At 34.5% G+C, this 16358-nt stretch overlaps 2 protein-coding genes across 2 annotated transcripts; both read left to right on the forward strand.

The window, feature by feature from the left end:
• Positions 1–7468: 7468 nt before the first annotated feature.
• LOC131027643 (uncharacterized) lies at positions 7469–8153 on the forward strand. Its single transcript, XM_059211440.1, has 3 exons — positions 7469–7558; positions 7667–7785; positions 7923–8153. The coding sequence occupies exons 1-3, from the start codon at positions 7504–7506 to the stop codon at positions 8151–8153; spliced, it is 405 nt and encodes a 134-aa protein (XP_059067423.1). The 5' UTR covers positions 7469–7503.
• Positions 8154–8268: 115 nt separating this feature from the next.
• On the forward strand, positions 8269–9510 carry LOC131858178 (uncharacterized). Its single transcript, XM_059211292.1, has 2 exons — positions 8269–8353; positions 8442–9510. The coding sequence occupies exons 1-2, from the start codon at positions 8336–8338 to the stop codon at positions 9198–9200; spliced, it is 777 nt and encodes a 258-aa protein (XP_059067275.1). The 5' UTR covers positions 8269–8335; the 3' UTR covers positions 9201–9510.
• Positions 9511–16358: the final 6848 nt, after the last annotated feature.

The following is a 16358-nucleotide window of genomic DNA, read 5'->3' on the forward strand; positions in this document are numbered from 1 at the left end:
AGATGTTATTGAAGTGTTCACCTTTCCTTCCAACATCATCCCCCTTTCAAAACCCTGACTTGCCCTCAAGTCAATTATATTCAAGATTCTTATGATAATTTTTAAGTAAAGCTCCGTTAACATAGCAATATAGTAATATGCCATCTAATGATCTTATCTATAGTTCTTCTAATTTAAGAATGTCATAAATTTGATAGGGTCCCATCAACTAGACTTCAAGTTTGACTTGTTTGTTAAATTTACTATTGTATAGGAGGACCATATCATTGACCTTAAATTGTTTAGACCTAAGGTTCAATCCATGCCATCCTTTTTGTTTTCCGTGTTTTGTCAAAAGACGGATAACTATATGGCTTCATCTAGTTTATCTAGTTCTTCTAGACTATTTATTAGATTCTCCACTATTGAGTCTTAATATCATTGTTGTGTGGAGGTTATGGACTATCAATTTTAAAGGTAAATTGGCCTCCATTCCATATACAAGGTCAAAAGGAGTCTTCTTGGAGGATCATTTGTATTTTGTGCAGTAGGTGCACAATTTGTAGGAATTTTAACATCCCAATCTATTCTATTTGTAGTACACATCTTTGTTAGAGTAGTTCTAATAATCTTATTGATTGTTTTTCTTGCATCATTAATCTTGTGGGTGGTATGGCACACTATAGTTATGGGTGATCATAAAATTGACAAAATACTTGCCCTATTCACTAATTATGCTTATTAGACATCTAAACCTAGTTATGATATTGTGGTAAAGGAAAAATTTTCCAAGATATGTCATATACTCCTTATTAGGTCCTACTTTGGCCCATTTAGTTAGATAGTCCATACCAATCATAATGAATCTATCCTTAGATAGTTCCACGAGAGGATTTATGAGTCCTATGAAATCGATAACCTATTTCTCAAAGGGGACTTTTTCTAAAACTGGTTGTAAGGGCATTGCACCCCTAGTAGTAGGTCTTCCTAATATTTGGAGAATATCACAATTCTTTGTGTAATCCTTAGTATCCTTATGTATACTAAGTCCACCATAGTTCTACTAGTAATATTGAACCTAATCGTGGTATCTTTGCAATTGTTACCTTTGACAATGCTTCATATACCTCCCTTAGAATCTTCTCATGCTCATGTTTATACAAAACCCTTTGGATCATGTCATCTCTAATCTTCTTGTATAATATTCCTTCAATAAAAGTAAATGTAAGGGACTTGCATACTAAAAGCTACTTATCATGGGATGTCATGTCTAATGGATATTTCTCAGTGGAAAGTAATTAAGAAACATCATAAACCTTTTTACATACTATAATTATCTAGAATAGATGGGTTCTAAATAAATCCTCTTCATCATCTTCCTCTAGTTATAAACCTATATCAATTATAGAGAAATAGTCTAGACCTTGAGTATTATTTGCACTCTTCACCGTAATAGTAAAATTGAAATCTTGAAATAGTAATAACTATCTACATATTCTTCTTTTAATCACTAATTATTTGAGCAAAACTTTCAAGGGTTCATGGTTGGTATAAAATGTCAATGATTTGGATAGAAAATAATCACACCAAATCAATTAATGTTAATTGAGATCTAATATTAATTTGAAAATATTGTAAAAAATGATTAACAAGTTGTGAGAAAGAATAAACATAATTTCTTGGTAAATAATAAAACTAGTCCAAGGTTGAATATATTTCAATGACTTGGCAAATAGTTTTCCAAGAAGATAATCCTCAAGAATGAAATCACTGCATAAATTAGTTAAAAATGACATGAGTGATAGGGTCTCCTTTCTACTATATATCTCAAAACACGGTGTCTCAATAAGTTCAAGGATATTTGTCTTGACAATGATATATGAAAGTTGGCTACTTGTGCAATCTGAGGGAAGAGTTGGTCAAGATTGGGTTTTGCATATTTTGGCTAACTATTGTTGCAATAAAATCACATTTTACATTTGATTAATGACAAAATTGGTAGGTGAATTGGTTTAAAAGAAGTTAGATTGTGATGATGGACTGAATTAAATTTATGGGGTAGAAAATTATTATAGGTTATAAGTGGAATGGATTGGTTAGTGGTATTTTGAACATTTTGGTAAAAAAATTGGAGAGTGGATGATGTTGGAACATAAGAATACAAATTGATAGGATTAAGACTAAGACTAAGATGAGTACTATTACCATCTTGTGTAGTAGTATACATTATAGAAGAAGTGAATGTAAGAAAATAATGTACCATCATGAGTATTGATACCTACATATCCGTTTGGTTTTGATGAGCTGTCTATCTAAGCACTTCTATGCTACTAATTGTGGTCATAGTATTTTTACCCACTATGTGATCTATGATACATAGGATATCGTCACCATGTGAATCACCTTATATCTATCTTCTAAGATTCTTAATAAGATTGATGACCTCTCTAACCAAGTGTTCTGTACTAAAAAATTATTGCAAGGCTTCTAGTTCATTGCTTAGTTCTTCAATTCATCATTAGAAACATGTATTATATGGTCATATATATCATGGGAATCATCGGAAGAATTTATTTCAAGTATATTATGCAAGATGCGTGTTGGGTTAAGGGAATAATTCTTTCATGAGTTTCTTGATGGGGACAAGTCAACATGCAAGTTGAGCTCAACACAATTACTAACGAAATCATGGCAAGCCATGGTTTGGTAACTTATTTTCACAAGAACCTAAAATTCAAAAAAATAATATATGAAACTCATAGCAAGCCATGATTTGGTAACTTATTTTCACAAGAACCTAAAATTCAAAAAAATAATATATGCAACTCATAAACAATTATAAGCTTCAAAAATACACAAATGATCCTAAAAAAATTGGAAGAAAGGTAGAAGAAGAAAAAGAGAAGCTTGTTTGCAATTTAATGCTTTGGTTTATCACATGTTTTAAAGGGAATGTAATATGAAATCACAATGATGTAATTAATTAATAAATGAATTAAATGATATGCAATAACAAAGATGTGATTAATTAGCCAAGTAAGTAACTATGAGTACATAAGCAATAAATTTTAAAAATGATTACAGGCATCAACCAACTAAATTCTTTTCATTCAATTAGCCAACTAATCAAATCATATTAGATATGATAATAAATTAGAATTTTTGCAAGTATAAGGTATGTTAGGATCACTAAAATGATGTGTAAGGAAATGATATCTTAGGCCTATGAATTGAAACTAGGATCTCAAAATCCTTTGCATAATATTGGAATAGGAATAAGTTCAACCACAGTCTTAATAGGAGACCTAAACGCTCAAATTTTGTTCCTTTGTTGCAATAGAATTGATATTACAAAGTGTGTATATGAGATTTATGGTTAGTCACAGAAACATAATTAATTTAGGTAATAAACAATACATTATAGAAATAATAACATACTTAGTAATCCAGATCTATAATAGAGATATAGAAAGTAACATAAATTTGAAAAATAGAGTAGAAAGTGGCAGACATATGTGCTAGGTACCCTAGTCTAAAGGTTTTGAAAACTAAAAAAAGTTCGTAGGAAAATAGTCAGGAGGCTCTAAAATACTGTCACACAAAAATTTAACCCAAAATAGCAGGACAAGGCTGCCTAGTGAATTAGTCCAAGGTTTTTTATCTATTCATAATCTATCATAACCTCTAACAGTCTACTCTATTCTTTTGTATCATTTTCTCTATTAGATCTAGACCTTGACAGACATGAAAAATGGGGAAGAAAGATTGTGGTGTATAGGGGCTTGCCTATGTCAAACTTCATGTTGGTGTTCTCATCTCCACATTTACTACGATGATAAAAACTAGCATGTTATCCTAGGGAAGATAAAGGCTAAAGAAAAATATAGAAATATTGAATCCACAAATGTTACCCCAAGTATGAAACCTTTTGGTATGGAATCTCACACAAAGCTCAATATTATAAATTGAAATCTTGTAATATATTATTGAATGATTTCACCATAGAGAAACAATATGTAGATATGATCATGATTGTTGTAACGAAGTTGTATGCTTGAATGCTTTGCTCCTTGAATGCAAATCTATTATTGAATTGCTTGACTGGATGTCCTTGTGAAATTAGAATGCATTGGAAGATAGAGTTTGAAATGAGAGAGGGGGTTGTATTTATATGCAAATTATAACTTTTCTAATTTTATTTTCAAGGAAGGCCAACAATAAAGGGTGAATTTCTGCTATTTGCAAAGCCAACTTTAATTCTTTGAAAGGTAAGCTCAAATTGCATGGAAAGGAGCACCCAACATCCTAGTCTTGAAAAAATGAGCCTCAAAAGAGGCCATGAATAGAGGAATGAACCATGTTTATAGAAGCAGTCCTAAAACTAAGCACAATTAGACACAAATTAGGCACGTCATCAAAAGTACGTCTAAACCTAGTGTACAATTTTAAAGGTATAAAATTTATGACACCATAGGCCCTCATCTCCCTTGTTTATTACAGGCTATTTTTTAAATTTTTTATACTTCCATCATTTAAGAATATTTGTTTAATAATTAATTTAATAAGAAGTTTAAACACTAAACCACCATAAAAATGATATACTAATAAAAAATTAGTCACTAAATTAAAAAAAGGGTACAAACTAAAATAATTTTCTCATATAAATTTTGATTTCTAATTTGAAATAAATTGCCTAGGATATCATACTTCTTTTTAATGGAGGCAATATTGTTTTTATAGAACTCAATTGGTTATTTCTTAAGGTATACCATGGTTACAAATGTTGACATGTTGATTAGCGTTTGATAGTTCTATTGTGGTTAGTTTTAGTGATAGTTCTATCGGTGTTATGATAGCAACCAGGACACATTTGAAGAATAACTTACAATCATATATAGAAAATAGTGTTTACTAGGAGTAGGAATAGTGATGCAAGGTCATTGGCACTTGCCCCTTGCAATAGAATCAAATTTCATGTAACACGATATGAGAGAATGATAGTGCTCTACAAGAAGGCACAAGGTATTGCAAGCAATCATAAGTGAAGTTAGACTATCTACATACAGATGTCATACTTTGTGATTTTTGTGCTATGTTGACATCTTGCTATGGTTAAACTATGGCTAACTATGACTCTCAGTACTCTCAAATTTGATTGGGCAGTTAGATGGTTAGTATTCTACTGTATTGTTAGTTCATGTGAATGTGCCAAGGTGTGATAACGTTTGATGGTGAATTGTGTATTACTGATGTTGAAATTTAAAGTGATAGAGAAGAGGTATGCTATATAGATTGAGACTAACAAATCGAAAGGCCTTTGCTTGAAACGTAGCTTTTCTTTGCTCCTTGCTAACTACCTGGTTTTCTATATAACAGAAAGCACATGCCATTCTTTCGTTGAACAATCCATCTTGTTGTTTGCCCTATCGGTATGGCAGAAGAAGAGGATCACTTACAGGAGGACAAATTAAGGCTCAAATTCAAGTTCATTTACAATCAAAGGCCATATTTGTTGCCCCAGGGGTACCGTTTGGCAACACTTGAAGAATTCAGAAACAATTTTGACATCATTAGGAAATGGGGACCACCGGTTGAGGGGACTGGACGTTCTTCAAAAGAGGGAAGTCTCGACGCTCGTCTTCTCGACGGTTTTATACAAGGTTATAATAACTTTGATAAATTTCATGAACATAATGGCTCGTACAAAGGTTGTGAATGGATTGTAGCGGTTAAGAAAAAAGTGTGGGATATTAAGGTAAAGAAATGGCGGAACTGCTCAGGTATAGAGATCTACTCCAATGTTTTAATTGTTACTTCATTCATCAAACTGAGATGCTAGTTTTACATTTATATCATTTCATCATGTCATGCAATGTGATATATATGCAATGTAATTTGTTGAGAAAACAACTCTATGATGGAGTCACTCTCCACAAATATGCAATGTAATTTGTTGAGAAAACAACTCTATGATGGAGTCACTCTCCACAAGGTACGCGGGATAAGAATTGCATGGTGCAATGCCTACTACTATGAAGATGTGGAGCTCCTACATTGGTTGTGGCAAAAGCATAGGCATCCATTCGACTCAGACTTATTCAACTTTGCCTCTCATGTTGGTTTTCCTTTGAGGAAAACAATGAAAGGTTTGGTGTCTCATCCTCCTAGATTTCATCCGCAAATGGAAAACCCAAAGGAAGAAGCAACAACAGTTTTGAATTATGTAAAAGGCAAAGGGACGTCAGACTTGGAAGTAGCGATGGTCGAATTATTTATAGAAGTATATGGGTCGACCTTCCTCGAAACAGCCGCTGCAATTACATTCACAAACGTGGAAAGCATTCCGATATTCACAAGGCTCTTATCTCTATGTCTACATACACTACAAGACCAGATTCCCAACATTAAACCTCGGTTTGCTGAGGTTTTGAGAGAGGCAGTTCAGCGAGGATACCATCTTCTTGTAGAGGAGATGTTGTTGAACTTCAGAGATGATATTGCCCACATCAGCACGGTTGACTGTGTGCCCACTTTGAGAGCGGCAGTTCTTGGAGGGTACGTCGAATTGGTGAAAACTTTGTTAAAGAGCAGGGATGGAGTTGAGCTCCCAGTTGAAGTGGACGACAAAGCAAAGACGCCCTTTCATTATGCCTTGTTTCATGCCGAAGTCTTTCAACTACTTCAACAAACGTATGCCAGTTTGGATGACAATGCCATCACAAGACAGGATATATTTGGAAGAAACTTTATTCATTGGGAAGCAAAAGGAGCTTGTGACTCACAAGTTGTGTATCATATACTAAAGGAGTCTATTTCTTCAGATAAGCGCCTAATCCTATGTAATCAAAGGGACGACAGAGGAAGGACACCATTGCACGTTGCTGCATCCAAAGGCAATAGCGGAATGATTGACAAATTACTGGATTACTTTCAAGACGAAGATCGAACAAAGTGGATTGATGCAACTGATTCTTCTGGTCAAACAGCACTCCAACTGGCTGCCAGTGTAGGCCATAAATATTCAGTGAAAACGCTTCTAAACAAAGGGTCCCAACGGCTAAAACGTGATGGCCAAAAAAAAACAGCATTGCACCGGGCGGCTCTAGTGAAGGATCCAAAGATAGCACTTGCCATATGCAAAGCACTCGTAGAAAGTACAAAACGTCCTCACAAGTCACTTTTGTTGTGGGCCTCTGCAACTGGCGTTGGCACTGCAGACGAGATGGAAAGTGTGGATTCTGATGTTAAAAACTATCTTCTAAGACAAAAGGAAGAATATAGAAAAGACCTGCTAAGAGAAGCCGCACGTATCGACAATGCTGAAATGGCATGGGAGCTTCTAAATAGAGGCGCCGACATGGCAGACATTCTTGATCCCCGTTGGAGAGGTACTTTGAACTCATGGGGGGAGAAATCACTTAAAAATGGTATGTATGATGAGGGCCTGATCCTTAATTTGAAATGCTCGTTAATCTTTCTAAAACGTTTTACTCATAGTTGTATTCTTGTGAAGTAATAAGTCACATGGAGAGAATGAAAGAGCAAGGACGAGATCAACCAAGTATGGAGGATAAACTTGGTAAATACAAATTCTCTAAAGCTATTTCTTTAAATCCATCTAACCCTTTTTTTATATTTTTAAATGCATCTGCTGACATAACAAAATGGTATGCTCGAGTGGTTACAGGAAGGCATGTTTTTGCGGAAGGTGTAGCTGCTTGGCTTTTCAATCGATTAGTTGAATCACCAATTACAGTGGGTATTTCTGGTGAATGGGGTATGGGAAAGTCCAGTCTGATGATTCAGGTGCATAGTGAAAACTGTTTTTATAATATATGATTTCAGTGCACAATGATTCTTGAATTGTTTCCAAAACTCAAAATTATAAGCATATTTAATAATAAATTTTAAAAAATGATAATAACTTGCATGGGTTTTTGTAGATTGAAAAGATTTTACTCATTACAGCAGCCCAGCTAACGTTTCCGAATCTTCTTCCATCGGAGCAATTTGGTGGAGCTAAAAAGATCTCTCTTAGTACAAGAGGCAGACAGATATATGAACAGATTAAAAAGGGGTTTCACAATTTACTGTCAACAGATATATCAAAGGTATATGCTACATTTAGTAGTACAAAATATTTAGATAAGATATTTCAATACTTCAATACTTAATACTAATTTTATTTTATTAATATTATAAATCATAATAAATGATTATTTTATTCATCAAAATTAATATTTTAATTACTTAAATATGTTTTAAAAATAATTGTCTTTTTTAACAGAACCCGGTCGGCACTGTGCTGGCGAAATACCAATCTCTGTATCATGCCATTTATAAGTCACTAGCATGCATGGATAATAACCAGATGGTAAATGTCGAATCACAATCCAATTTATGAAACAAGTTCATTTATATTATATCAATTGACAAGCTTTTTTCTCTTGCTTCTTGTTCAGTTAGACTCAAAGTCAGTATCACAACAACACCAGGAACATGCATTAAGAGGAGTCCCTCGAATTTTAACAATTCGATATAATGCATGGCATTATAGAGGCCGACATGAAGCTTGGGCAGGACTAGGAGTCACAATAACCAAAGAAATTGAGAATGCAATGACAAGAGCTCAATGGATGAGCACATGCTGGAGATATACTTGGGCCAAGCACAGAGTCAACATTTGGATACAAATATTTTTGCCTTGTCTGCTCAGCATATCTCTTGCTTTATGGGTTGCATGGATAATATGGATGCTACTAAAACAAGCAAAGTTCCAAGGTTTAAAATATGGATCCATACCTTTTACTGTAATAGCAATTACATGGGTTGTGTTAAAATCAGTTATTTCTGTTGTCAAACCTGTGAGCACACAAATGTTGGGGTATATCACTTCACCAGATCATGTAAGTCACCTTGGCTATCAGGAAGATGTTATTGCTAATATCAATTTATTGAAGAAAGAGCTTGGAAACAAGCCACATTGGTTTTTCTCTGTCATTTCAGGTGTATGGTGTTGGAACTGGTTTGGCTTATATGCTGACGTCATTGCAAATACAATAATTCCGAAATTCATGCCAGCCTCTGGAGATCGAATTAGAATAGGGACCTTTGTGGATGATTTAGATAGATGCGACGAGGAGGTCATATTGCGGGTATGTGAATTCGAAATTTGGGTGCACATGACTGTTTTCTTGGCATTCTCTGAAAGTTCACACTAAGTTTGTCCTGCTTAAACAGGTTTTATAAGCAGTAAATTTAGTCTTAGCCGAATGTAAAATCAATGCCATACTGGGGATTGATGAAAAGATGATTGGAAGAGCAATTAGAAGAAAATTTGAAGACGTTGATGATGAAGATATTGCAGAAAAGTTTATCAGCAAAGTTATTCAAATTCCACTCAGCTTGCCAGATCCCACAGAAGAAGAAACAAATAGATTTTTAGAATACCACTTGGGACATAAAAGCCCAGGTTTGAAGTTGATACCCATTGAAATACTCATAATAGTACATGTTATGGTAACACTAATAATAGCCCTTGATAAATATCATTTCAATATATGTAGTTTCATTCTGTCGGAAAAGATTTTATTTTTTTTGTTTCATTTGACAGACATAGGAAAAGAGTGGGTTTTTGAAAGGCCGCGCGGAATAGCAAGAACTCTAGAACCTTCAACAGGTAATTGACATCTTTTTGCATCGATACTATCCTTGTATAAATGCTGATCTATTATTAATATTGAATTTAATTTTTTCTACAAATTTCTATTGAACCTGAAAAATAAAATGTAATGCTAATATAAGTTCAATAAGATTTATTTTGATGTATAATTTGATGCTGTTATAAATGTTTATATTACAATATTATGGTTTTTAATATTAATTATGTGGACTGCTATATTGCACCGATATAGAAGGGAATAATGCAAGTCAACACAGCTCATTGCATATAGAAGTGGAACATGCAACTCAAGACGGCTCATTGGATAAAGAAGAGGACCATGCAAGTCAACACATTCAAGGAGGTAGGAAACAAGGAATTTTGATATTTTCTAAAATAATGAGAGCATGATTATTGCATGATCATCTACTTGAAGAATTAATGTCAGTTACTGAATAAATTGTCATTGAACAGCAATTATTAAAAATTGTTCATTCAATATCCTCCCGAATCTCTTCCTAGAATCATAAGTGGCTGACGATGGCTGGTAAAATTATTTTAATTAAGTCAATTTTGAATGCCATCCCCACATATTTGATGTCCGTTTTGCAGGCTCCCCCCCAAGTTATTAAGAACATTAGGGTCTCCCTTAGGGCCTTTCTTTGGAATGATAACTTGGGTGATAAGCCGAGGATTCCTCTCTTGACTTGGGACAAAATTTGTCGTTCCAAAGAGCTGGGGAGTGCGGGCATTTGTAATTTAGCTGCTCAAAATAAGGCTTTGCAGGCAAAATTGGTTTGGAAGTTATATACTGACCCTCATAGTAAATGGGCTGCCATCATGTTTGCTAAGTATTTAAGGGGTGCTTCCAAAGAGAGGATTTTAACTGCTTCATCTCTTCCAAAAGGTTCGGCTTTTTGGAATTTTTTGGTTTCATGTAGGATGGTTATTTTACCACATCTATCCTAGATTGTCAATAATGGGAAGAAAATTCAATTTTGGGATGAAGTCTGGAATAGGCACCCTGCCCTATCAGCTATCTAAGACTGGTCCCCCTTGTCTAGTATTCTATTAGAATTTTGGGGGCCTTTTGTTGCCGATTATTTTGACATTGTCTTCTCTGGTCCTTATGAAATTGTGAAATGGAAGATTATCCCTCCCTTGTCAGTTGATATTATTCTTAATCTAGCTTTTGTGGAAGAACTTCACAAAAGACCCCTTGTTTTCCAAAATAAAGAGGACTCATTGGTTTGGATTAAGAGTGCTGCTGGTTCTTATTCAGTTAAAGATGGTTATAATTATTTAGTTCAGACTTCTCCATCCCCTTGCTGGCCTACTAAGCTTTTTTGGCATCCAGCTTGTCTTCCTAAAGCAGGGTCATTTGCTTGGTTGGCAGTCCAAGATAAGGTTCTCACTAGAATGCGCTTGGACAGACTTGGGATTATGACTGTATTTCCTTATGATTTTTGTGGTCATTGTATGGAATCCATGGATCATCTTTTCTTGTTTTGTCCATTTGCTTCTAAGTGTTGGTATTGGTTATTTGACATGCTTGGCTGGTCTTCTGCGGTAGGTCCCAATCTTCTTTCGCATTTCATGGCCTGGCCCTTGTTGTTTTCCTCATCGTTCTATTCATCCCTTTGGGTTGTGGCCCCATCACTGGTAATTTGGAATATTTGGCTTGAAAGAAATTCTAGATTTTTAATCATAAAAAGGCCACTTTCTCTGAAGTAATTGGTAAAATTCAAACCTCCATCAGTGAGGTGGTTCTTTCGTTCATTCATAAAAAATTAGATCGTCTCAGTTCTTTCTCTCATTGGGATAATCAGGTTACTTAGAAATGGACCGCTCTTCGTCAGATGCCTTCCCATGGGGCTGCATCAGGAGGTCTATCTTCTTTGGTTAAACGAAAATTGGCCAGATGGACTCCCCCTCCATTCCCTTCATTCAAACTTCAGTTTGATGGAGCCTCAAAGGGGAATCCGGGAAAGTCTAGTATTGGAGTAGTTATTTTTTATCATTCTTCAAAAGTCATCAAAGCTGTGGGTAAACAAATTGGACATGGTACCAATAACACGACTGAGTTTGAGGCTTTATCCTTTGGGCATGATATTGCTCTTTCATTAAACATTAAAAACATTGTTATTGAAGGTGATTCCATGGTTGTGTTTCAAGCGGTTGTAGCCAAGAAATGTCTATCTTGGCATCTTCAATATTTCTTAGATCACATTCTTCAGGAGTTAAAATGCTTTTCCACTTTTTCTATTTTGTTTTGTTTTAGGGAGATCAACGTCATTGCAGATATTTTAGCAAATAAGGCTGTTGTTGAGGATGTCGATTTCCTGGAGGTCTCTCCCTCAGACATTCCTGCATCTTGCATGAAGATGCTTTTTTTATAGGTGGTCCTCCTTCTTGAAATCCTACTTCACTATCTATGCTTCGTTAGTATATGTAGTAAAGGTGTTGGCCTTCATGACAATTTTGTGCTATTGATATCTTATGTTAGATTTCATTCATGGGGTAGGAAATTGGTTGGGTTTTCTTCTACTTGTCTGAGATGTACCTTCTCATGTCTCCTTGCTTTATATGATGGTTACTTCCCTATATGGCTATAGGGGGGATGTTGTCCTGCCTTATAGCAACATTCCTGTTGTAGTCATATTTGGTAGTTTCTTCGCACAAAGTCCGAAGGTAGGAGGGGTATCTTTGGTTTGGATGGTGGATTTTTCTTTCTTGGTTGAGTGGTTGTCTTTGGTTATCTTGGTTGGCGGGCTGTTTTGAATTTCTTTTGTAAGTTTGGGATCTCTTTGGCTTATGGCAACCATTACATATTAATCAGTACTTGTATGGCAGGGGTACTTGCATAATATCTATTTGATCCTCTATTTTTGGTAATCTTTTTTTGTTGCAACTGGTTGCTAGTTGCCTTCCCATCAAGCTTTCGTACCTTAATCACTTGTTTTTTCCTCTTTGCTTCATTTGGCATCATGATCTATCGGTGATTCAGGTAGTTGTTATAATGATTGAGGATATTATGCTATTCATTGGCTTTATCATTGTGTGATCATCTTCATATTAGCAGGTTTCTTTCATGATGCGATAATTATGACATGGTGATCCTGTTCTTAGTTATATTGATTGTTGGTGGGCACTTATGGCTATCATTCGATCTTTGTCTTGCTTTTCACTCTAACATCATGTTTTGTTTTCTATGGAGAATTCTTGCCAAATTCGGTAGATGGTGGCTTTTTCTGAGGAATTGGAAAGAGCAGTTAACGTGGATCTCTTATTCTTGGTTCTCTCATGGCTCTAAGTTTTGTTTTCTTCAGAGCTTTGGATTCTTGTGGTGTTTAGACAGGCTGGATTTTGGGGTGATGGCTCTGATTTTTGGTGGACATTCTTGACTCCATCTTCAAATGCTCCCTGTTAGACTGCTTCTTACAGCTTCCTTTATATCTAATGCAGATGGCAATGTATTGCAATGTATCTAGGGGGTTTTGGTATGTCTATGGGCTTTTTGTAATAGGTAGATAGGCTTATGTTTTCTTGAGCAATACTGAAGGGTTTTCTTACTGGTTCTTTCGTTTCAGTGCTCTTTGAACAAGACACATGCAAAAATATATATAATCAATATAATTTTAGTGGTCTCATCCACTTTTATCAAAAAAAAAAAAAAAAAATCCAGTCAAATGATTCTGTTGCATTCTTAAATGTGTTTTTACCATTGCTTGCAACCTTCCAAGCGAACTTAGACAACCATACGAGGAAGAAAGCTGTAAGTTGTTGAGATCTGCAGAAGGCGTAACGTTAATTGCAGAAATATTGTTGTCAAACTATACCGAAGAAGAAGCTAACATCTTTTATGAGTTGAGTAAATTCGCCTCAGGAAATCAAAAGCTCCCTCGAGAGTGGAAGCGCTTATCGAGCTACCACAAATTTGCATGGTATGTTGTTCTCCGAATAGGGAACGTATACAGCTTACCAACATGGAAGGAGGAATTGATTGCTTGGATATTTGATTGTTGGCAATGGAAACATGAAATGAACAATCTAATCAAGGTAACAAAAATAACGAGAGATTTTATTATAAATTGCCTGATTTTACAAAGCTAAATCTAACAGCTACAATTTTGTGTAGCACAGAATTGGAACAAATACACAACTAACCAGAATAAAGATGGAAGACAAAGATATCGCCGGGGCCCTCGACTGAGTGAAATTGTTGCTAAAATTGTTGCTGAACCTATGGAGCAATCTAAAATTTCACAGAAAGGCGAAATTGTTGCTGAGCCTATGAATAAATTCAAAATTTTACAGAGTCTGGTAACAGAAGGAAATAATAAAGGCTTGAAAATGAAACTGGAAGGCCCTTTAAAACAAGATCCTTCTATATTATGCTTATACAGAGATGATGAAATAATTGATGAGGGTACGCCCAAAAACAATTGGTCCAAGCTACAAGAGGCGTTGAAAATTCAAGATGTTTCAATGGAAGCCATTCAATTATTTCAGCAATTCCGACTGCATTGTGAGACTAACCACCTTCCATGGGATGTCCATGGTTTTGGTATGTCACATTCCTGAAATTTGACTAACTTATGTGAACTCTCAAAGTCCCGATGTAATTTGGACTTGGGTGAAACTCTTACACTTATTGTGTGACTCATATGTTTGACTCTACATTTGGCTATTTTATGTTAATCTATTAATTATGATTTTATAGAAGTAGATTTAGAAATCTTGTTATTGTAAGGGATAAATGGTAACTATTTATTATTTTCAGTTTTTTCTAATGTAATAAAAGTTTTTTATTATTTATCTATTATACATAGTTTAAAGGAAAAGGTTATAGAAATAATTAGTCAGATTTCAATTTGTATATTAGAAGTTTAAGTAATTATATTTTGTTTTAGTTTTGTATGTTTATGATCTTATTTATATTATAATTGATTCAATTTTATTTTATAAGTTTAAATAATTAAGATCATTGAATTCAAAGTGATTTGGTACATATGTGTTATTTTTTTGATATAGAAGTACAATAAAATAAAAAATAATAATTATCTTGGTATAGAAGTATGACAAAATAAAAACGACCTATTTTTGTCCAATTATATCAAAGAAGGAAATTTAAAGTTGTAGATGATAAACATATTGTAGAAAAATTTATATACAAAGTAAAGTTTGATGATGATGAATATATTGTAGAAAAGATAATAATTCCACTAAGCTTGCCAAATCCTACAAGAGAAGAAACAAAACTATTTCTGAAATTTTTCTTAGGACATTAATTCTAAATGTAAAGTTTGATTTTCAAGACCATTGATAATAATCATAATTGTAAATTGCATGTTATGGTAAGACTAGGAGTGGCACTTAATAAAATTTCACACATACACAAAAAAAAGTGATATTATCATATCCTCTACTCTATTAGGTAGATATGAAAATGGTGTTGTCCCTTATTTGTCCTTGATGACAAAAAGGGTTCTATTGTGTGACAGGTTGTATATCATGTTTCATACCTTACAATTAGCCTTTGCTAAAAACAATTATATTTTATTTAGCACTTTATATGTTTGACTTGGATAAAGCCTTCATGAAGCTTTCTTGTGCTATTGGCATTTTGCATATATTAAAAAGCACTTGACTAAGTGCTATATGCATTTCATGATCATTCATATAGCTTCGCATAAGCTATCGTGTTTATGTGCATGAAAAAGTTTTTTAATTTACAAAGCACTATAGATAAGTGCTTATCGATAGTTATTGTTAGTGGGCCAAACCTAGCTCATCGACTTGCACAACCATCAAGTGACATAGCATGTTGATTGGCTCATTCCTTGGTTACTTGTCATTCTTGCACAATGGTTTTGAGAATTTACTAAATAATATTAATGGACCTCAAATAACATTGAAATGGAATTGAGGGCTTGGGCTTAAGGAAAGTAAGGAAAGAAACAAAAGACTTTGTGTTATTGCTTTGAACCCTAGCCCATGTTGCCACCATGGTAGAGGTGAATGTAGTTACAATGCTTTCTTTACTCGAAATCTTGATGTGGGTTCAGGATATAAAAAACTACAGGTATAGGCGCTTTAAATGGTAGACTTTGTGGCCAATTTTATGGGGATTTCATGCAGTTTTCTTGGCGTCAAATTCTCAAGTTTTTACCTTAGTGTAACAGGTAACATCGTGCACCCAATTATTTGTTCTTTGATCAAATCAAATGAAAAATGTAAACAGTTTTTGGTAATCCTTTCCGATAGCTTTCGTTTTGTTGGCAATTGACACTCCATTGGTTAGATTTCACTATGTTGTCATTGGTGGCAATATGATTGTGGGTTCTGGCTTCATATGGTGTACTGCCAGGCACTTCAAAGACTCTATACTAGCACCAACACCGGCAACGACACCGGTAGGATAGAAGATTTCTTTGGTCACTGACAATGCAAGCCGACATGGTATAGTAAAGGTCATCGGTATTGGAGGCCGACACATCTTGGATACGGCATCGACAACTTATTTTAATGTTTATTCATTTATTTAATATGGCTAACATGCAATCTGATATTGTATATATCCTTATAAGCCGACATAAGACATAAATTTGTATAGGGTATATAGGGGAGATTGATTAGATCATTTTCGAATGATGATAGGAATGAAATGTAATATGATGCGAAATCATTCTGAGAGATTATGTATGTGAGGAATTTA

The sequence above is a fragment of the Cryptomeria japonica genome, chromosome 9 (genome assembly GCF_030272615.1).
Source record: "Cryptomeria japonica chromosome 9, Sugi_1.0, whole genome shotgun sequence".
NCBI lineage: Eukaryota > Viridiplantae > Streptophyta > Pinopsida > Cupressales > Cupressaceae > Cryptomeria > Cryptomeria japonica.

What these genes read in the sequence shown, in the direction of transcription:
- LOC131027643 (XM_059211440.1), top strand. Translation starts at nt 7,504, where the DNA reads ATGGAGAGAATGAAAGAGCAAGGACGAGATCAACCAAGTATGGAGGAT. An exon ending in AAGTATGGAGGATAAACTTG is followed by an intron (nt 7,559 to 7,666) that starts GTAAATACAAAT and finishes GAGTGGTTACAG; the next exon opens with GAAGGCATGTTTTTGCGGAA. An exon ending in AGTCCAGTCTGATGATTCAG is followed by an intron (nt 7,786 to 7,922) that starts GTGCATAGTGAA and finishes GGGTTTTTGTAG; the next exon opens with ATTGAAAAGATTTTACTCAT.